The following is a 21,602-nucleotide window of genomic DNA, read 5'->3' as shown; positions in this document are numbered from 1 at the left end:
CACTTTCGAAGCGGCAGAGTTGTGTTCCCGTCTGTGGCATACAGTGTACCTTGAGTGTAAACAGTGCTCAAGGAAAAACTGTGCTGCTGGATTTGGTTGTTACAGACCCGCTCCTTTCTCTAAAACCCTTCTGTACCCCTCTCTGTTTTTCTCCTTTCTCCAAATAGCAATTGTTCTGGCTTCTTTTTGAAAGTTCTTTTAGTTACAAATACCAAGATACGTGCATTCAGTTGCAAGCTAAGAGGTTTTTCTGTTGAAATTACTTTTATGAATTACTGAGTCAAAGAGGTGGCCTGCTCTTGAGGGAAGCCCAGAGATGATTTAATTAGTACAGTTTCTCGCATGCGTCCTCATGGAACGAAGCAAGGAGCCAACATTTCAAGCTCTCTGCTTGTGAAAGAATCAAGTTGACAAGCTGTGGTGATTTTGCTGCGTGGAGAATCCTGACCTCGCTATTGTTTACGCTTACATAGACATCCTTGGAATCTCCTTTTACGAAAAAAGTTGTTCATAAGGACCATAATGTTTAGATACACAACAGTCAGTTTGGGAGTGGGGCCAATTAATTTTCTCTTTAAACAGTAAAAAAGTGAAGCCTGCCTAGTGTTTGTAGTGAACTGCAGTGACCCTGCAGATGCAGCAAGGGTCTGTTAGGAACGTACGGGGAAGAGAAGGTGGGGTGGGTGCACCGCATGGAATCAGGGAGAAGGCTTTCCTTGTGGTTTGTGTAGATTTTAAAAATCTACTCTTACGTGTCTTCAGATAACCTGAATAATGTGAATGATGTCCTGCCTGTGTTTCAGGCCGCGGGAGGTGGCTCTCAGCTGACCACCTGAAGGCTCTTGTAAGCTGTATAAGTCCCCTGGAAACTGATGTGCCTCCCCAAAACAAAACCCCAAACTCCGCCTTCACGCAGTTACTGACATGAGTTCTGTTCCACAGGGTACTTCTCTGTGTGGAATCCCGAGGTTGGTTGTGTGCCCTTTAATACCTGTGCTTCTCAGTCCTACTGCGGTCTAGGAGGATTCGCCTGCGAGAGCAAAGGCAGCTAAATCAGAGCTGCACTCCCTAGCCTGAGTAGAGACCCTGAGAGCGAAATCTTCTGTTTCCTGATCATTGGCATTAAGCTACCTCGATTGCCTATTCAAACATCTCTACAACTCTGGCTGTGGCGGAGAAACACCGCAGCGTGGACCCTCTCTTGGGGCTGATGCTGTGGAATCGTTTACTGTCCACCGTGAGGCCCAGCATGGGTCTCTAGCCGGGTAACGATGGCTTAGGGTCCACCCATATGTTGGCTCGGTCTTCCTCACAATACCATTTGCAGGATTGCTGTGTGGGCTTGCAGATTCCATCTATGTCACATACAGCAAAGTTCACTTGCTCAAATGGGTATTGTGCCCGTGATTTCAGCTAATCAGTTTCTTATCTTGCTGTAACCGGCAAGGCTCACAATGTACACAAGCAGAGCGTCCAATTGTGCAATGCATTTTAGGGCTATCATTCATGTAGGAAGAACCTTGTATGCTAGCAGTCTGAAGTCCAGATAGAGGCCAAGGGCAGTCCCCGCCCCTCCAAGGTTACAGAACTGAGTCTCATGCACATTAATATGTCAGTCAACTCCCTTGGAGATGAGAACATTTGGTCAGGAAAGGCCGTCTTGGTCATTTAGTTTGACCTGTCTGGCAGACAGACAGTTCACAGATGAAGAAGTTCTTATGTCTAACCGATTGGTGGGGAAGTGTTCAGCTTTGCTAGCTGTTAAAGAAGTGTCAGGGTTGGCTCTTTAAAGCTCTCCACTTGGCAGAATGTGAGAAGGGATTTTGTTACCTGCTTTGGGCACCTCCATTTCCGCTTCAGAGAAGGATCATTAGTCGATACTTACACCCTTTTCCAGGTATCGTGCTATTGTGTAGCAAAGTGAGGACATACAGATCTTTTCAGCCCGCTTCCTGCTTCTAGTAACTGAAAGCTAGGAGTCAATATTTAGGGGAATGGATTTAAGGACCCATTAAGTGCTGTGTACAAGAGTTGTGGCCTTGCTTGAATGGTAATACTGTACATGGAAATAGCGTATTTTAATAATAAGAGTGAAGTAAATTGTTATATACCTGACGGGTAGATTTTTATGGTCTAGTTACAAGTGATATAAAAGACCACAACTGCCCTGTTAATATATTTGTGGTCTACTGCTGAGTGAAAAAAATAGTTTTGCAGAACGATGTGACATCTAAAATTTATTTTTTGGGGAAGATCCAAATTCATGAAGAAGAAGTGGTGGATAGAACTCTAGTGGTATTACAGAGGATTTTTATTTTCTTCTTTTTGTTCACTTGGCGTTTTCTGTCATTTGTACAATGAGCATCTATTTCTTGGTATAATAGTTGTAAAGTCACCATTATACTCAGAACGTGTGAGTCCACACGTTTGGTGTCCTCGTGAGGCTGGCAGGGAAGGAAAGATGGGGGACAGGGTGAGAGGGAGGGACCACCTTGATTGCCACATGTGATCTAGAGATTCCAACCAAAAGCTAGAAGGAGTCATTCAGGACCTGTCTCAGAATGGTTTCACTCCGTCAGTGGATAACAGAAGACGTGTTTTGAGAAGCACTGTGGATTTACCTGGAGTAGCCAAAACTGCTCCTTTAAGTAAATCTCTATCAGATGTTATTAAAGAAAGACCTATATATTGTAGTTCCAGGAACTTTATGAGCTGTTCTGTCTCCTTTTCAAAGGTTGTTGCCGAAGGTGCCGATTTCTCTCCATAGAGACACCGTGATGTAGATGTAGTGATGGACTTGGACACAGTGTGGCTGTCTCTTTTTATTCCTTTTGTCTGAGAACTCTTCACAGGTCTTCATTGATTTGGTGGCCAGGGATAAGTGTGCAGCAGCCCTAAGCATTCTGATAAACCTCCAAGAAGGACAACTGCTTAAAAATGATCACTGCTGATTCTTTTTCTTTTTTCCCCCCGCCTCTATACAATCTCATTTTCATTCTGCGGAGCAGAAAGGGCAGCAACCAGAGCATCTTGTAGATACATATTTTCAAGGTTTGCATATAAAATGGGCCCCAAAGGGCCATGTGTTCAGAAGGCCACTGAATTACGGGGGCATTAGAGATGACCTGCTGTCGGGAGGCGAGGGTGGTTGGAAGACATGGGCTACGAGGAGCACGACCTGGGAGGGTGCCTGTCCCTGCCCAGCGCCTCCCTTTTCTCCCGGCTTCCTGGCTGCCCCGCTTGAGCAGCCGCCTTCCTCCAGGCCTTTCCTCCACGCCAAGCTCCATGCAAAGACTGAAGCTTCTAAAACACCAGCCAAAAGAAACCCCTCTTCAGTCCTGAGTGTCAGGTACTTTGTCCCAGCAAAAAAGAAAGTAAGACGGATGCTGATCCCCCCGCCCAAGAGAACTAAGCTGTCAGCTGCCCCCAAAGCCAGTTTTTTCTCCATTTTCATTCCCTCTTTTATTATTATTGAATGAAGATTAGATAAAACAGAAAAGAGGCAGGAGCCAAGCCTGGAGTGGAAAGGGAGGCTGGTACGGAAGAAGGGGATAGGAGCAGGCCCTTGCATTATTTATGTGGCTGTGAGAAGTAGGGAAGGCTCTCTGGCCAGGTGATAGTGTTCCTAGATAAAGCCCCAGGCCTTGGGGGGAGTTTGGAGTCTGCGGGGACGTTGTTTTTTTTTTTGGGGGGGGGGACATTGTTAATCCTCGAGGATTGGGGTTGGGTGCAATGACCAGGGACCAAGACAACACCTGGATTCTGCTCTGGATCTGGAGTTGTTCCCAAGCCAAGATCTTTCCCGCACTCCATTCCTGAAACCAGGATGTTTTGGGCTCTCCTGGGGTTTACTAAACCACAGAGCTGTTGTATGGCGATTTGGAACAAGAGAGATAGTATGGGTGGAACTCCGGGTAGCTCTGAGTTCCAGAATCCTTTACACTCACATGGAGGGGCTGTTGCCCAACTTCCAAGCAAACCAGTTTTCAGCTGCTGAAACACTGGTGCTGTTGTTTTCTGTTGACCTGTGGCTCAGTAAAAAGTGCCAAGGGACCTGTGCAAACCCTGGCTCAGACCAGGCGCGGCAGGACCCTGGGGAGGAAGTAAAGGCTACTCCAGCATTAAAACCTCCCTCTGTTGAAGGACTTCTGGTGGCGGTCTTCAGCTGTTGCAGCAGGGAGGTGACCTCCAGCCAGGATCACCTTCAGAGCAGAAGTTCTTTACCTGGAGAGACAGCGTGGGGGTAATTAAAAGAGCCAAGGTTCAAAGCCTAGCTCCGCCTCTTCCTGGATGTGTGCCCTTGGGCGGGTTTTTCCATCCCTCAGAGCTGCAGTTTCCACAACTGTGAAATAATAATGACAGGCTTTGCTCTGGAGCAGTGTTGCCAGGATTAGAGAAGGTGGAGTGAAAGGCACTCAACGCATCCTTGAACTTACAAGTACTAATTGCTTCCTCTCCCTGCTGATTCCTGCAAGTAGAACTTGTTTCCTGCCTGTAATGAAACTAATCTGCTATCTAGCTTCTAAGGAAAATGTGAGGCAGACGCGGCCCTCTATACACAAGCCGCTTCCTGCAGGAGCTGTATTGGTCTGTATCCGTCCTGAGACGCCATAGGGAGATAAGAACAGCAGGAATGGTGTAAGGCTTCCACTGCTGTTCTCTGGGCATTGCTGGTCTGTGGGGAAGAGAAAGAAATGTGCAGATAAATCAGTGCACCTTTGGGTACAACTTAGCAGCTTGTTCGGCAGACTCCAGGCCTTGGCCCTTCGGGATTTCACACAGAGACAGGGATGGTGCAGGAACTTAAAGCTGTCTGAGGCCGGGTTACCCGTCTTGCTCAGTCCTGCCAGCGGTTCCCGCCACTTCGTCTGAGCACGGAGATTCTGAACTGTCCCACAGCCTCTACCAAGGTGACCTTCTGTTGATCCACTTTCCCGGGCCCGAACAGCCGTTCTCCTGTTGGAGTGGCTGCTGTTTGGGGTAGAAGAGTTAAGTGCCGTGGACTGAGGCACAGGTGAGGGAGCAGCAATCCGACCCTCTAAATCTACATCATCTTCAGCTTGCCATTCAGTAGCATTCTCGCATTTTCTGAGCTCACGGATTTACAAACTACTTCTGCTGACGAGGAGGGGTGTGTCTTCTAGAGTCGTGGTAGTCTCTTCCTCTCCTGGCTGGCTTCTCGCTAACGGGATTACTGACAAATCTCTTGCATTTGCGTGGCACTTTGTCTTACGTGGAGACTCACTTCAGAACCTAAAGGTGCTGTCCCTGCGCAGCCCGGGTCTCCCAGGTGGAGGCATTTTGGTCATTGTACCCAACCCCAATCCTCACTGCCACCTCTCCTTTCTCTATATCAAGCACGCTGCCCTGCTGCTTCCAGAACTGAGCGCAGCTTCCTCACCCGGCATTTCACTGCATCCGGCAGTGGTTCTCGGGGCGTGGCTGAGAGGTTAAAGGGCGTCCTGACTCCTGCCCCTCCCCCGTGGCTTCTGACCAGGAATCTATTTTTAACCAGAAAGACACCCTGGTAAATCTATTCAGCTGGCCTAGAGTGCACTCTTCTATAAACAATTCTGGATGCTCCAGTATCCCTTAGTGGCTTTTCTTCATTTAGTTTCCTTTGCATAACTCCTGGAGGAGGACATTGACCCGGATGGTCAGGTACTGTCCCTCTCCTGCTAAGTGGCAGCTGCTGCCAACACCGTGTGAAATGGGGGAGGAGACGTTCCAAGGAAAGGGGTGCCGAGCAGAACCTCATTTTCTTCAGCTCTGCATTGTCGCATGCCTGTTGCAGGTACCTGTGTTGCTTCTGTTGCCTGCTGTACTGGTAACTCCAGGAAGACAAAGGCTGCTTCTCCTTAAAGCACCTAGTACAGGCTAAACACCGTTTACTGAAGTGCATGGGACCAGAGGCGTTTCAAATTTTAGGTTATTTTGGATTTTGGAATATTCGCTTATGTATAATGAGATATCTTGGGGATGAAACCCAAGGGTCAACATGAAATTCATTTACGTTTTACATACACCTCATATACGTAACCTAAGTGCAATTTTATACAATATTTATAGTGCACCATACCTGTGTTTTGACTACAAATTACCATATGAACTTAGGTGTTAAAATTTGCACGTACAGTGTCACGCTGGCTCTCAAAAAGTTTGAATTTTTAATCATTTTGGGTCAGATACTTGTGTTACAGATACTCAGCCTAGTCTGGATTTGGACAGAGATGTTCAAATACACATTTCTTTTAAAATTTTAACCACTTTTCTTTATTAAAAAATTCCATATATATACAGAGTTGAAATGCCAACAATATTAAAAGTTACAGAGTAAAAATTCAGTCTTCTTCCCAGCCCTGACTTCTAGGCCCTGTTCCTCTTCAGGGAACCCTCCTGTATCCTTAATGCAGTGCAAGTTTCATGTAACTTTATAAGGTCGCTTGAAATGGACTCTTACCTCCTCCTGAGCCATACATGACCCAGCTCAGAAGCCCGTTCATATAGTCAGGACTCACTGTGAGGGCATCTTCGTGTCTTCTTCCTGTGTCGTACCCACGGAAGAACGGTGGGGAGTTGTAGAAAGAAGGCAGAAGCAGTCCGAGGTGATGTGCTGTCTTGAGAGGCGAGTGCTGGCTTTCCCAGGAGCTGCACGACAGTTCATTTCCTTGGTGAAGCTTGTGTTTGTCTCGCTACCCTCTAGTTTGAAGAGAAAACAAGTGACTCCTTTAAGTATACATGAATCATTGTTAAAGAAGGCCCAACCCCGGAGTAAAGCTTGAGCATTCTCTTCTTTTCCAGGGACACGTGACCATCAGAAAGGATGAAGAACCCATTTGCACATCTGGCTGAGCCCTTGGATCCTGCACACCCAGGAAAGAAGTTCTTTAATATAAAAAAACTGGAGGATTCAAGATACGGTAGGTCCATGGCTCTGTGATGTAATTGCTTTGGTAGCCAATTGAATAATAATTGCACAGTAATTAAGCTGTGTGATTAGTTAGCCTTTAGGCGAGATGGAGGCGGGAGTAACAGGGAATAGGTGAATGCACTTGGAATGACCGCGCACACCCCACCCGTTTCTGGGCTTTTTTTGAGTAGGTAATGATGGTTATATACCTGCACGTTTACATAATACGTCATAGAATATGCAGTGTTCATACATATTTTATGTGAACAACAGCCATAGGGGTCATGTTTATAAAATAAAAGAAGTCCTCATGAGGTTGCGTCCCAGAGCAGGGGACGCAGGCTCCAATCACAGGAACGTGGGCAGCAGAAGAGGACCCGAGCGCGAGTGTCACCTTCTCCTGTTCGCATTCTCCCTTTACTGTCTTTCCAGGTAATACTGGGAAACAGTTTTCATGTACGGATGGGACTTTCCTTTTGTAAATAAACAAAATAGGCTTTCTTAGGAATTGTCATTGTTTTATCTTTGCAACCAGCTAGCGTGTGGCCATCTACATGGAGTTTAGGATTGTATTTCCTTGGAAATAGTTGTGTGCTGAGGGCTTAACTACAGGAACTGTAAAGCGTTATCATTTCTTAAGCATTAGTTTTCATAGGAAACACTACTCTATGCGCATGTGCTTATAGAAGTACACAGCACTGGTACCGTGATGCAGTGACTAGGTAGGTTGGTAGTGAGATGCGGTGACTTAGGGGAGACTTCCTGTGCTTGGAATTCAAGGCAAGCCAACCATTTGATGTGTAAAACACTGTATTAGTTTGTTTTCACCAGGTCTGTATTTTCTATTACTAAATGTCTCTTCGGCCTATTCATTACCCTTATAAACTGTCAGTTATTTTTGCTCCCTTTATCTGTTGGAAGAATAATCCAAGAATAATCCTTGTATCTCATTTATATACATATTGGCTTTAAAGAGCTCTCTTATAAGAAGGTATCTCCTTTTTTGTTTGTTTTTTTGGTTTTGTTTTGTTTTGCTTTTGTTTTTTTTCCAGTACCAGGAATCAAACTCATGACGTTGCGCTTGCCAGGCAGGCGCTGTGCCGCTGAACTAAATCCCCAGCCCCAAATTTTTATTTTTTTATTTTTTGGTTTTTTCTGGTACCGAGAATCGAACTCACGACCTCGCGCTTGCCAGGCAGGCGCTGTGCCTCTGAGCTAAGTCCCCAGCCCCGAAGGTATCTCTTGTGTTTTGTTTATTGTTACAGTGCTTTCTCCTTTACTCTCAGGACACTTGCCGTTCTCTATCAGAGTTCTCCTGGAGGCAGCCATTCGGAACTGTGACGAGTTTTTGGTGAAGAAAAATGACATTGAAAATATCCTAAACTGGAATGTCATGCAGCATAAGAACATAGAAGTGCCATTTAAACCTGCCCGTGTCATTCTGCAAGACTTTACGTGAGCCTAATGTCACTTCTCTGTTCTGCCTTCTTCATCAGCCTTTCAAGAAGTTGCTTTTTAACAAACAGAAAAGCCCTACAGTGACTGTAATTTACCACCCAATATCCAGATACTTTGGAAAGCAAAAAAGGCCCTTGTCCATGGCAGCAGAAGTAAACTTTGGGATTATGGGAGGCAGCCCCAGCTTTCCCAGTGTCTGAGTTCATTGTCCTTTATCTTGAGGATCCTAGCGCTGGGTGAGAGAAAGCTTGGATTGGAGCTGCCCTGGGAACTTGCCTGGGGAGCCAGGTTTCACACAGCTGCACTGCCTGCAGGGGGAGATACGTACTCTAGGTCTCAGCTTTTATCCTGTTAGTCATAAGAATCCCCACCTGCCATCGTGGCCTCTTTTCCGTGACATTATCTTTTTATTTTTTTTATTTTCTTATTTTTTTTCCAGTATTGGGAATTGAACTCATGACCTCGCGCTTGCCAGGCAGGCGCTATGCCGCTGAGCTAAATCCCCAGCCCCTATCTTTTTACTTTTAAATGATGTTATTTTATCCCTTTAAGTTTGGCTGAAGCTGGAGGTGTGACCTGCCTGCCTCCTCAGGGGTCTGTCCACTCACCTTGCAGCTGGGCCGCAGCCATGGCAGGAAAACTTCCCGGGGGCGAACGTGCCCGCTTTCCCTCAGTGTCTGTCCCTGGTCGTAGCACTTGCACCTGTGTGATTCTGTTGCTCAAATAAACGTGCTTGTAACGTTCACTTTAAGTCACTGTGAGCTGCTGTGATGCAGTGATCCCGTCAGGGTTATCAGTGGTGCAAAAAGCTGCAGATCCCAGTCATACGTGTTTAAGGCTTATTTTCTGCTCAGCTCCCCCCTCCTTTTCTCAGGGGTGTGCCGGCTGTGGTGGACTTCGCTGCCATGCGTGATGCGGTGAAGAGGTTAGGAGGCGACCCCGAGAAGATAAACCCCATCTGTCCCGCTGACCTTGTAATTGATCATTCCATCCAGGTCGATTTCAGCAGAAGGTGAGGAGGGATTCCTGGATTTTCTGCAAAATCTTGGAATGCACATTTTTTTTTATGTATACATGTACTTAGAAGAAAATCTTTAAACTCTATCAGGGAAATTCAAATTTAACATAGATTTTCTAGTGCATATTTTTTAGAGGAGGGTTTTCTCTAAAAAAATCTTTCTCGCTTGTGTGTTTACTTGTGGAGTGGGACTCAACCGAGCTTGAACTTGAATGCAAACACACTTAAGTTCTGCCCAAGAGCTTGTCAATGCAAGTGCATGTTCCACTTTGGACAAGTTAGGTTACTTTTTATTCCCTGGAGCTTTGTTCCTTTTGACCCCAAGTAGCTGCCTCATACTTGGGTATCTCTGCCTGTCCACCTGCGTCTCCGAAGTGCCTGCCCTCCCTTTCCCACTGTCGCTCCTGCCGCTGGGGCGGCCTTTCCGTCCTCTCTGGCCACTCCCTTGCCTGTCGTTCATGGCCGGTTTAAATCCTCTTCTGTTAAGATTCCCTCGCTCTGCTCCATCAAGCCCCATCAGGCTCCACTTGCTCAACTAAGAGTGTGGTGGGCCGTGGCCCCTGGAGGGGCGGCGTCACTTGAGTTGCCATGGTAGGTAGACCGTTGGCTCCCCAAAAGCAAGAGCTGAGCATGTGATCGACACTAACACATACTGAGCCAGGTGGCCTTGAAGTTACCTTTGGCCTCAATGTGAACCTTGATAGCTAAGTTAAGGGGTAAGTGGAAACCCTCAAATCTCTAAAGATGGTTGGGTTCTCTTTCTAAACCTATCAGCTCGCCCTTGGCTTCCCGAGGTGGAGGTATTAAAATGTCTTATGAAAGAAAGCTTTGTACAAGGAAAAATTGAACATGTGAATTTTTAGTTGTAAACTGGCAACTTAGGCATGATCTCTTCACATACCTTCAGCTACTTCTTAAGCCAAGCATACGTAGCACTGGTGATCCCAGCTCACTGACTACCTAAAATCTGTGAGACTGAGTCAAGTAGTAATGGTCAGTTCTGTCCCAGTTTATCTTCATGAGCTTTAATCTCTCAATCTCATTCTCCAAAGGCCTTTGTCTTAACTTCAAAGTATTGAGCGTGGATCTTTGGTTTAAAATAACTCCGAGAGATTAAACGCTGCTGTGCCTTCCCTGTCCCCTGTAAGATGCACAAAAAGCACATAAAGTATTAGAAAAAATACACAATAGTTGAATCCAAGCGCAGCACCTCAGGGATTTGATAGAACTCTGAAGAGCACCGATGGAATTACACTTGGGAAAAGAGAAAGTAGGACTTAAAAGGGAGGGAGTCAGTCCCCTTTGCCCGTTGAATGAAAGTGGTAAAGATAGTTGGGAAGCGGGTAAAGAGCGAATTCTGCTGTGTGCCTTTACTACAGAAAGCAGTTTGCACCACCACCCCTTGAAGACATCAAGGTAAAGGTAGGCATGGTGGCACACTTTGTAATCCCCGCGTTTCAGAAGGCTGAGGCAGGAAGATTGCAAGTTTAAGTCCAGCCTGGGCAACTCAGTAACACAGTGAGACTCAGTCTCAAAATAAAAAAATATAAGAAAGGAGGAAGGGCATTGGGGCTGAGGAGGTAGCTCAGTGGGAAGGACCTGCATGCAGCCCAAGTATTGCAATAGCAATGACAAACAAAAATCAGCTAAAGTGTGTATTTTGTAATAAAAGGAATTGCAAATGCTAAACCGTATATAAAATCTTTTCAGCCTGAGAAGTAATGAAAACTTAAAATAAGCACTTGAGATGCCATTCTCTCTTATCAGTATTGCTAAGACCAGAAAATAACAGTTAACTGTGAAAGTGTCATGAGAGGGACACTTTTGTGCAGTGCTCTTAGCACTGTAAATTAGAAGTGGTAAAAGTGCTGTGTAGCAAGACCTTAGACATTTCTATATCCCTTGTCCTAGAATTTCCACTTCCAAGCAAACTTACAGCGAGCTGGGATTGAGAAAAAGCTTTGTGGCCAGTAATGTTTATTAAAACTTACTAATAAATGAAAACCGAGAAACATTATAAATGTCCAATAAAGGTAAATGATGTATTAGATTATAGTAATCCTGAAAGTGAATTATTAGGTAATCTTTTAGTTGTATTTATAAAGTACTTAATAATCTTGGAATAGATTTACATTGCAGCCTAATGCGCCAGATGCTAAATTGCATATGAAGTAATCTCAGCTAATTCTAAAGTGATGCAGCAATTAAAAGATTGAAAGGAGATGTCAAGCTGCAAAACAATTATCCCTGTACCCACTCTTTATTTTTTCCAGTATAGAAAGGTATTATTTCAATATTTACTCCTTCATCAGTTTACCTTCCGGCACTGGGCACGTCACACACTAGATTGGGCCGCCCTGGAAGAAGCCCCCTCCGTGACTGTGTGAGGCTCTGGGGACCTCTGGACACAGCCAGGACACGGCTCCGACGGTCATACCTCGCTGCTGGCCGGCTGCTCGCCTTGCTCTCACCAGCTTCGCAGTTCCAAGCAGGCAGTGACTGTGCCCCTTTGCATGCCATGCATTCCCGGTACGGCACAGGACGGGCTCCCAGTGGATAGCTAGTGAGGAAGGGAAGGGCTGGGCGAGAAATACGAGGGGCTGCAGTGGAGCCAGGGCCAGGCAGAGCCGGGTTCAGATGACAGCTCTCCCCTGCCAGACCTCCGACGGTGGAGGAATCGGCGCGCCTTTCTGCGCCTCAGCGGCTGCCTCCGTAGGTCACGCTGAAGGTGCCAGGCGCCCGTGTGCGGGCTGTGGCCGCAGAGTGAGACCGTGTGTGCGCAGCACTAGAAGCCGTGCAGGTGTTTACCCGGCTCCTGCTGGTGTCCGTGCTCGTTGTTCCCACCAGCACCTGTACGGCCGGTCTGCGTAGCTGCCCCAGGGGGAGGCAGTGTGGACTGGGGCCTAAGGACATAAACTTTGAGTTAGGCTGCTTCGCCATTTACTGCCCCTGTCCTGCTCAGCCAGTTTCTTAACCTCTCTGTGTCTCACTTCCCTCATTTGAGAAACGTGGAGCCAGGCGAGGTGGCGCACGCCTGTAATCTCAACACTCGGGAGGCTGAGGCAGGAGGATCACCATAAGTTCGAGGCCAGCCTGGGCTACAAAGTGAGTTTAAGGCCAACCTGGACTACAGAGCGAGACCCTGTCTTAAAAAACAAAAACAAAAACAAAAAAATGGTGTATATTAGCTATACCTGACTCAGAGCATGTAAGGGAGCCTAAATGAGGAAATGAAAGCATTCAGAATAGTGGCTGGTTCCTATTGTCAATAAACAGAAATGATCACATTAATTAATGAAGCCTGACTTGGATCTTAGCTGTTAGTTTTACTACCTTTCCTAAATCCATGATACACAAATTATGAGAGCTCTCGCTGTGCTAAACCCACAAATCCCTGGAAGATCTCCTTCATGCCCTGCGTTGCTAGCGTCTGAGCTGGATGACCTTGAGTACACCTCAGTGCATACGGTGGGCTTTGTGCCTGCTCCTGGGTAGCACCGTCTTCCTCACAAACCCTGGTCTGGGCATTAGGAGATCGCAGCTCTGACAGTGACTGAGGCTCTCGGCATCGCCAGTGCCCCATCTCCCAGCATAAACCGGTGAAGATGCCACCGAGACCCCGCTCAGCTCGGAGCGGCGAGCCGGGGATACAGAAGCAGGGCTCCACAAGGGTCTGAGCTGCTCTTGTAACACAAATGTTTTAAATTTGTTCCTGCAAGTCAGACTTTAGGTTAATTTTAACTTGGGTTCAGCTCGTGTTTTCTGTTCATCATGCTTAGGGGCGGTGTGGCATCACTTGAATCAAATCATCTGTTTACTTTTTCTGTCCGCGCACCCTTTCCAGGTTGTAATGGCGAAATTTCTGATGCCACCCAGCAGGCCTGCAGGTGCAACTTCCATTTTGCCTGCTTGTCACCAGTAAAACTGACCAGTAATATTTTAAGGCTCTCATTTGTACCTTTCCTTTTTCTCTCGGACAGGGTAGACAGCTTACAGAAGAATCAAGACCTGGAATTTGAAAGAAACCGAGAACGATTCGAGTTTTTGAAGGTAGGAGCCGTGGTTTTGGCTCTCTCCGTGTGGGCAGGAAGAAGGGGGCGCTCAGGGGCTGGGCTGGGCAGAAGCGTGTGAGCACTGACGGCGTTCCTTCCATTTGCAACCCTAGTGGGGCTCCCAGGCTTTTCGCAACATGCGGATCATCCCCCCAGGCTCAGGAATCATCCACCAGGTGAACCTGGAGTATTTGGCGAGAGTGGTGTTTGATCAGGATGGGTATTACTACCCAGACAGCCTCGTGGGCACGGACTCGCACACCACCATGATCGACGGTTTGGGCGTTCTTGGTTGGGGTGAGTGTTCGCTGGGTGCTTGCTCCGCGCGTGCCCTGTTCAAGCGTGTGCTTGAGTTCACGGTGATGCCTTTACGGCCCAGCGGCATGGATTGGCATGGTCGCAGGTAGGGGAGAGGCATTTTCGGCTGTTACAGTTCCCAGGAAAGTACCTCGCGTCCAGTAGGCATCCAGTTTGTGTTTGGAACAGTGAGTGCAATACGGGGACAGGGGCATTTTGCATCCGTGAAAGTCAGCTGGTATGTTTGTTAATTTCCTTTTTCTCCTTCGGCATGTGTGCTGCCGAAACGAGCACTGCCCTTTTCTCTCTTTTGTGTGCTGGGGATCAGATTCAGGCGTTGCACTTTACTGCTGCGCTGCATCTCTAGTTCTCCGCTGATTTGCTTTCTGGGGGAGGGCGAGGGCTGTACGTTAAGAGTGGAGACTCCTAGCCAGGTGCAGGGGTGCAGCGGTCCCAGCCACGCAGGCGGGAAGGCAGGAAAGTCACTGAGGTCAAAGCCAACCAGAGCAGTTTAGCCAGTCCTGTCTGAAAGTAAAATAAAATACTCTGGTTTCTCTTCAGATCGCGTAAATCTTTCGCCTCAAAGTAAAATAATCAGGGGCCGAGAATGTAGCCTAGCGCTCCCTGGGTTCACTTCCCAGGGCGGGGCGGTGGAGCGGGATGGAGACTTCCAGCCCCTCTGCACCTGGGGGCACTGAGGGCATTTTGACATAGGTGTTGGGGGGTGGTCACACTTTGAGAAACACTTGTTAAAGATTCTGTAGAGGTGGACTTGGGGTGTAGCTTGGAGAGCTCTTGCCTAGCATGAAAGAGGCCCTGGGTCCAATCCTTAGCACCAAAAAAAGGAGGTGAGGGTCAAGAAAATAATAATTGTTCTTTATAGAAACACAATGCTGTGCCAGTTAAATATTGTAGCTGAGTTTATTGAAGTCCTGCCTGAGGGAATTCATACTATAGTAAGGAATAATGCCAGCATTACTCTAGCCATACCCTCCATTGCAGGCGTGGGCGGAATTGAAGCCGAAGCTGTGATGCTGGGTCAGCCAATCAGCATGGTGCTCCCCCAGGTGGTTGGTTACATGCTGACAGGAAAGCCTCAGCCTCTGGTGACCTCCACCGACATTGTCCTCACCATCACCAAGGTAACAACCTACTCCCTCTTCGGTGGTCTTGGAAAGTCAGCGCCAAACAGGGCGTGCATTCACAGTGCCGTATAATCTCGCAGTGCTAGAAAACAACACCTTTACAACTTCAAAAAGAGATAAGGGGAATAGTCCGTGGTTAACGCTCGGTTTACTCTTCTTTGCTGCATAGACCTTTATCTTGAGTTTTAAAATTATGATGTAATTAAAATAAATTGAAACGATATTTATATATTCTCCACTTATACTTACAGGTGATAATATTTTGCTATATTTGTTTCAGGCATCCCCGTGTTTGTAAGAAGTAAAAAATGTTTGTGGCTGAAGCCAACCTCCCCATTCGTAGAAATAATCACTATCCTGAGATTGTTAGAATTATTCCAGTACACATGTTTTTCCTACGTTTGCTATATTTTTTCCACATGATTCTTATTTGTATGTAAACAGCAAATATTCCATGAATGTGTGGCTTTTTAAATTTTTTCCTTTGTGTTCTAAGTTACGTTCTTGTAACATATGTTTTTCCAAGTTGAAAAATACTAGCATTTTTTCTTACACTTTGGTAGGAAACCATATTTTTTGTGATTTGCTCGCTTTGCAAAAAGAAGAAAGTTTCACTCTAGAACACTGTTAGAAAGTGATTTTTTTACCAGAAGCATATTTTTTTTCTGGTTATATGTTTTGGAGTCTTTTATATAGACACCATGCTATAAACGGTTCAAAAAGGCTTCTCTGTGGTTTAATGTTTGTGGTGTTGGGAGTTCGATTTATTTGAACACTATAGTTTATCACAGATATCTGTACAGTGTTTCTAGTATGGAGTAACGTAAGGCTTGCTCACAGAAATGGGCAGAGCAACGTAAATAAAAAAGCCTTTCCTTCTGGGTGGTTGCCGACCATCCATGACACTGGCTTCATGCAGGCCTGAGTCACCCACGGGCTCAGCCGTGGCAGGTGGCTTCTGCGGAAAAGTCATAGGGGTTCTGCTGTCTGGATCCAGGCCTATATTTGACTTGTGCCTGTAGCATGAATTTCTCCATTGTACCTTTCAAAGCAAATCATGTGTGTACTCAGTTAGTGTGATTATATAATGATTTATTTAGGTTTACTAATTTTAGCACCTCCAGTCATGTCTAGTGATCTCATTAGGGAGTGTTTTTCATTTTGGAAATCTTTTCTTTATGTTACTTGTGTTTTGGAATTACTTTTTCTTTTTTAAAAAATAACCATATGACATCGTCTTAGACTGATAGCACTGGCGGAAGGGTCATGCAGGGAGCCGCCGTTACCTGGCAGTGTCTCGCGGTGGCACCTGACATCACTATGGCGCGGTCCTCTGAGACGCTGACACCGGTGCGGGGCTCCCCGGCGGCCTGTGCCGGTTGTCAGCAGCGTCTGTTTGCTGTTCCAGGGCCCAGCGCAGGTTACCATGTTGTATCTAAGAAGGGAAGCTTTTAAATTTTATATTTTAAAATAATTTAAAACCTTCATTTCATTTACAGTTTATGTTTAAGGTTAGTTTACAAGAATTGCAAAGTGATAGTTCTGCATTTTAAATGCGGACTCTTTTTTTCTTTCGATATGGGAAATCGAAATCAGGACTTGAACTTGCCAGGTGGGGGCTGTCCCTCGGAGCTACGTCCCTGGCTCCTTCAGCGTGGGCTCTTCAGTCTCAGACTTTCCTGTTTTTCTCTGCTGCTTAGCACCTCCGTCAGGTTGGAGTTGTGGGCAAGTTTGTAGAGTTCTTCGGGCCCGGAGTCGCCCAGCTGTCCATTGCTGACCGAGCTACCATCGCCAACATGTGTCCCGAGTATGGAGCAACTGCTGCCTTTTTCCCCGTCGATGAAGTCAGCATCAAGTACCTGGTGCAGACAGGTAAGTGACAGACTGACAGTGGAGGGCTGCCTGGTGCAGCTTTGTAGAACCCTGAGAATCCGAGGCCTGCCCTCTGCCTGCGCCCCACACGCTGTCCTTGGGTTAGAGTTGTCAGCTTGTTTTCCTGTCTGTGACGTCCAAGTGGGTTGTTCAGATTTAAGGAGGTGTGCGGTGGGAATGGTGCAGCAGATACAGCTCTGGGGCTCGGGAAGCCTAGACATTGATGCTGGTCTTCTCTTACTAGTGTTTTTGACATTAAAACAAGTGACCTTGGTGATGGTGCAGAATCTGCTGTCGAGGGGGCACCTGTTGTGTGCCAGGCTCGTGGTGTGCATCTGCTGTCGTCTTCACGTCTGTCAGGTAGCTGGGCTAGGTAGTCAAACCACAAGAGAGCAAACTGACGGGCAGAAAGTGTTGCTACCCAGGCCTAATCAATAGCCAGACTCCAAACCTTCAGCTGCCAACGGGAAAGAACTGCTGCGCCCCTCTCGGGTTGTTCAGAACCGAAATGAGAGCCTGCACAGGAAGGCGTTTCACCTCTGATGTTTAACTTTGTGTAAATTGGTTGAGAAGTTTGACTTTTAACATGGAGAAAGTTTTTTATTTTAATTCTCAAGTTTGTTTTTAAAACATTAAATATTCAGTCAGTTACTCATTTAAAACATTCTCAATGCGGAGTCTAGGTCCCAGATGTACGGCAGTGAGCAGAAAACAAGGCCCTGCCATCATGCAGCGTATGTTCTCATGAGAAGCAAAGACAGCTTTAAACGAGCATTTCATCAGCATCTTTCCTTCTTTCCTTTCCCTTCAGACTGGAGGGGCCTGAATTTACCTAGACTCTAAGATTCTCACAAAGCCCTTCGTGAAGAAGACACGTGACGTGTGATAAGCAGGGGCTTAACGATGGGCGTGACACAGGCGTGGGTGCTCGTGCCCTCCTCCTCTGCCAGGTCCTCCTGAAAGCCAATGACCTTCACTGTACAGTTAGAGCAAGCCCAAAACGGCCATCTGTGGCGTGTGTCAGGCTCTCAGCCTCATGTCGCTGTCGGGGAAACAAGAGACTGATGTCCATTGGGCTTTCCTCATGAGTGTCACCTCCTATACCAGGGTCTTGATTAAGTGCTGAGTAGCAGAGGTTCGGGGCTGTAATCCTGGTGACACCGCATGGTGAGTTAGGACTTCGGAGGCAAACTCAAGTTCAAATCCTAGTTGTGCCGTCTGCTGGCAGTGTCTGCGGGAAAGTTGCGTGGTCTTGAACCCTGACTTCCTCAGCCTCGAATGAGAATGACAATAGTGCTTGTCTGATAAGGCCGTGATCAAGGATTAGAGTCTGAAGTAATATATTCAGATGTTTAGCAGAGTGCCATGCACACAGAGTGTGCTTCACAGCTTGAGGTGTACGGTGGGTTGGGTAGTTGTTTTCACAGTAGAAATGTGGCATGCCGTGCATTTTCGTGGGCAGTTGGAGGTAAATGCATGGGTGTACTTCGGCAGTTAGCTCAGGTTTATTCTCCTCCTAATTAAGGGCTGTAACGGAGTATCTATAAGTAGGGCCAGAACATTTTCCAGAAAACAGCTGTAGAGGAATAACTGGTCAGTGAATGGCCCCTGAGAAAAAGAAGCATCAACCAGAGTGTCAAATTATAAGCCTGAAAGCAAAAGGGTCAGCAGAGCTGTGAGTGCATGGAAAGCAGAGTACTTACGTAACTGCTGGTAGGGATACTAATTTACGACAGTTGGAATGATTAAATATAGACACAATATAGAGTTATATGATCAGGAAATAACACCGTATTACTTGTTAAACTACTACTATTTAGGTCGAGATGAAAACAAAGTACAGCACATGAGAAGGTACCTTCAGGCCGTAGGAATGTTTCGCGATTTCAGCAACCCCTCTGAAGACCCAGACTTCACCCAGGTACGAAGGCACCTCCCACCGCACATACTCCTTCAGGGCTGCAGTTTCAGTTGTCTGTGCGTTTCTTGGGGGGTCCACTCACAGGAAATCAGTCACTACCAGGTTACTGCAGGAGAAAGGGCATTAAAGCTGTAAAATGAAAAGGATAGCAATGTAAAGGAGAAAGGGCATTAAAGCTGTAAAATGAAAAGGATATTATAAATACAACAATTTAACTTACTAAGTTCCTGCTGGTCTAATTATAAATGGAGTGTGCTCCCCATTTTGAATTACTGAAGCATGGCCTCTCCCTGAAAGACATTTGAAAGGCTTGGGAACTAGAGCAATTCAAAGGCGAGTCCATCCTTGCTGTCCTCCTAGGGAGAAGTGACGGTGTGAACATGGCAGCTCGTTCTGTTGATCCAGTGTCTAACCTAGTGGGAGTGAACCTCTGGCACGCGTGCTGCCGCAGGCTGTCTGTATCACTGAAAGCTCTAAAAGGTTATAGTAAAGGTCTAACCTGTATTTTCGGGATGCAAACTAAATCTCTCTTTTTCCAGACAGCCCAGGGTCAGCCAGACATGGGACCCTTATTTCTTGTTTATTTATTTTTTTCCTGGGAATCGAACCCAAGACCTCATGCTTTCCAGGCAGGCTCTGTGCCACCAGCTAAATCCCTCGGCCAGGGACCCTTGTTTTGTTTCATATTTCACTGAGGGAAGGAAGTACTCAGACTGACACCCTTTTCCTGCCATTGATAACTTAGTAGCTGCGTGCCTTCCAAATCGCGTTAGACGGTGGTTTATGTATCCTTTCCTAGGAAACCTGTCTCAACCTAATTTAGGACATGAAATGCAGGCGCGATCTGCTTTACAGGGATGGGTGGGTGAAAGACACCAGCAGCAACAGCAGTGTCCACCCAGGTCTCTCTTAGAACCGCAAAGCTTTCTGCCTGTTCCTGGCTAGGCGCCATTTGGACCTTCAGGAACTGATTGCCTTAAGTGTTAGAGTGAGCACTGGTCTCCTTGTTTGGAATATGGTGGTTTTGTTTATTTGCTTTCTTTGTTGTTGTGATGTTTTTAACTCTCTGGCGTGGCGTGGGTTTCTTCTTGGTCAGTACAATGTGGATTGTTTCTATAGCGCCTTTTCCCTTGGTGAACAGGTTGTGGAATTAGATTTGAAAACAGTAGTCCCTTGCTGCAGTGGACCCAAAAGGCCTCAAGACAAGGTTGCTGTGTCTGACATGAAAAGGGACTTCGAGAGCTGCCTGGGAGCCAAGGTAGGAGCCTCCCGCCCTGCCCCGTCCTAATGCCCAGGCCCGCCTCCTCAGGGGTGATCATTCTCAAGTCTGGTGCCGCCGAGGGTGTTCCTTCTGTGTGTTACAATCCTGATGACCGTTACCAGCGGGCCGGGCCGGCAGCTTCCCTGGAGCACACGGTCACTTTGCGCAGGACTCGTGTGTTTTGCGCTCTGCTCAGCCGGGCTTTGCAGGCCTGCGTGCGGTGCTCCTCCACCCCGCCTGCCTGTCTCCTCTGCATTTGCTGGGCCCCGTTTCTTCATATGCGTGAGCCTTTGCGCACACAGCGGCTCTTCTGCACCCTGGCCTCGATATGCCAGAGCGAAACTGAGCTTCCCTAACGGGAGCTGCAGGGCCCAGGTCTGGAACCCTGGCGGGACTCCGCCCTCTTTTGCTTGTGCCATTGTTTCTCCGTTTGCACGCGTGGTTTCCCATGCCGAGCTCTGCCCTGGAGCACAGGGTTTGTGTGGCATCGTCTTGGTCCTGCAGAGTTCTGAGCAGAGTGTCCCGCACACAGATCTCTCGGTGAACATTTCCTGATGAACGAGATGCGGGGTGGATTTTAGTGGTGGGACACCAGCCTTACGCCAGGTCTTCAGCTGCACCTTGCATTACTGATCATGATCAGTTGAATCGGATCAAAATTGCATCTTTCTCTAAACTTCCAAAACATTAGAATCAGCAGCGTTAGTCTGTATCCAGACTGTATCCAGCAATGTGTAATACTGTTACTAAACAGTAACATCATGGAGTTCCATAGAGACCGACCTAAAATCTGTAGTTTTTGTATTTTCATTTTTGAGAAGAGAAAAAAGTAATCGTTACTAATTTCAATACAGAGTTAGATTCAGGAATTATGGCTGCCTTTTGTAATAAATCTTTATAAAGAATAAAGAAGTTTAATTTTTCTGTAGCGTTTTGGAGTTATTGGCACAGATATTTGTGTTTTTAATAACTGACCTTTAAAATTATAGTTAGGCATGGTAGTATAAGCCTGTAATCCCAGCTACTTGGTAGGCTGAGGCAGGAGGATCACAAGTCCAAGGCCAGCCTGGATAACTTAATTTATCTTAATTTGTCATTTTATTTTCAGGTTAGGGTTAAGCTCATTGGAGTGCCCCTGGGCTTGATTTCCCAGTATAAAAACGAAACACACACACACACTTAATTACCGAAGTATTCTCCCTTCTTCCAAAATGAGAACTTTTGACTATATGTTTTTTTCTTCGTTCAGCAAGGATTTAAAGGATTCCAAATTGCTCCAGAACGTCACAGTGACCAGAAGGTGTTTATCTACAACAACGAGGAATTTGCGCTTGCGCATGGCTCCGTGGTGATTGCGGCCATCACCAGCTGCACGAACACCAGTAACCCATCCGTGATGCTAGGAGCGGGTAGGTACATTTGGGTTCGTCCACGTGGCCGTGTGGAGGTGCAGGCGGGTGCCCCACAGGAGGACCCGGCGTAATTCCTGAGGGCACCTTGTCTTTCTGGGTCCCGGGGTCTATTGGCTGAGAGCTATCTACACAAATATCATCCAAAGCATTTTTAAAAATTCGAAATGCATAGTAGTCTGTCTCCTTAGAATTAGCACAGAAAATAGGAACAGCTAAGGAAGCTCAGTTTCTGGCAAAGCTCAGAATGTGTTAGACT

At 46.7% G+C, this 21,602-nt stretch overlaps 1 protein-coding gene across 1 annotated transcript in view; it reads left to right on the top strand.

Moving 5' to 3' along the window:
* The first annotated feature begins 6,801 nt into the window (after positions 1 to 6,801).
* Aco1 (aconitase 1, soluble) overlaps positions 6,802 to 21,602 on the top strand; it is a 29,487-nt gene continuing 14,686 nt past the window's right edge. The window contains exons 1-10 of the mRNA XM_013522946.1: positions 6,802 to 6,920; positions 8,197 to 8,365; positions 9,243 to 9,380; positions 13,367 to 13,436; positions 13,552 to 13,735; positions 14,738 to 14,877; positions 16,581 to 16,752; positions 18,573 to 18,673; positions 19,815 to 19,931; positions 21,184 to 21,343. Coding sequence (XP_013378400.1) covers positions 6,824 to 6,920; positions 8,197 to 8,365; positions 9,243 to 9,380; positions 13,367 to 13,436; positions 13,552 to 13,735; positions 14,738 to 14,877; positions 16,581 to 16,752; positions 18,573 to 18,673; positions 19,815 to 19,931; positions 21,184 to 21,343 — 1,348 coding nt within the window. The 5' untranslated portion in view covers positions 6,802 to 6,823. The remainder of the gene's footprint in view (positions 6,921 to 8,196; positions 8,366 to 9,242; positions 9,381 to 13,366; positions 13,437 to 13,551; positions 13,736 to 14,737; positions 14,878 to 16,580; positions 16,753 to 18,572; positions 18,674 to 19,814; positions 19,932 to 21,183; positions 21,344 to 21,602) is intronic.

Source organism: Chinchilla lanigera, unplaced genomic scaffold (assembly GCF_000276665.1).
Source record: "Chinchilla lanigera isolate Chin_1 unplaced genomic scaffold, ChiLan1.0 scaffold00071, whole genome shotgun sequence".
Lineage (NCBI taxonomy): Eukaryota > Metazoa > Chordata > Mammalia > Rodentia > Chinchillidae > Chinchilla > Chinchilla lanigera.
The sequence above is the reverse complement of the archived record's forward strand: the minus strand, read 5'-3'. Positions and strand labels throughout refer to the sequence as shown.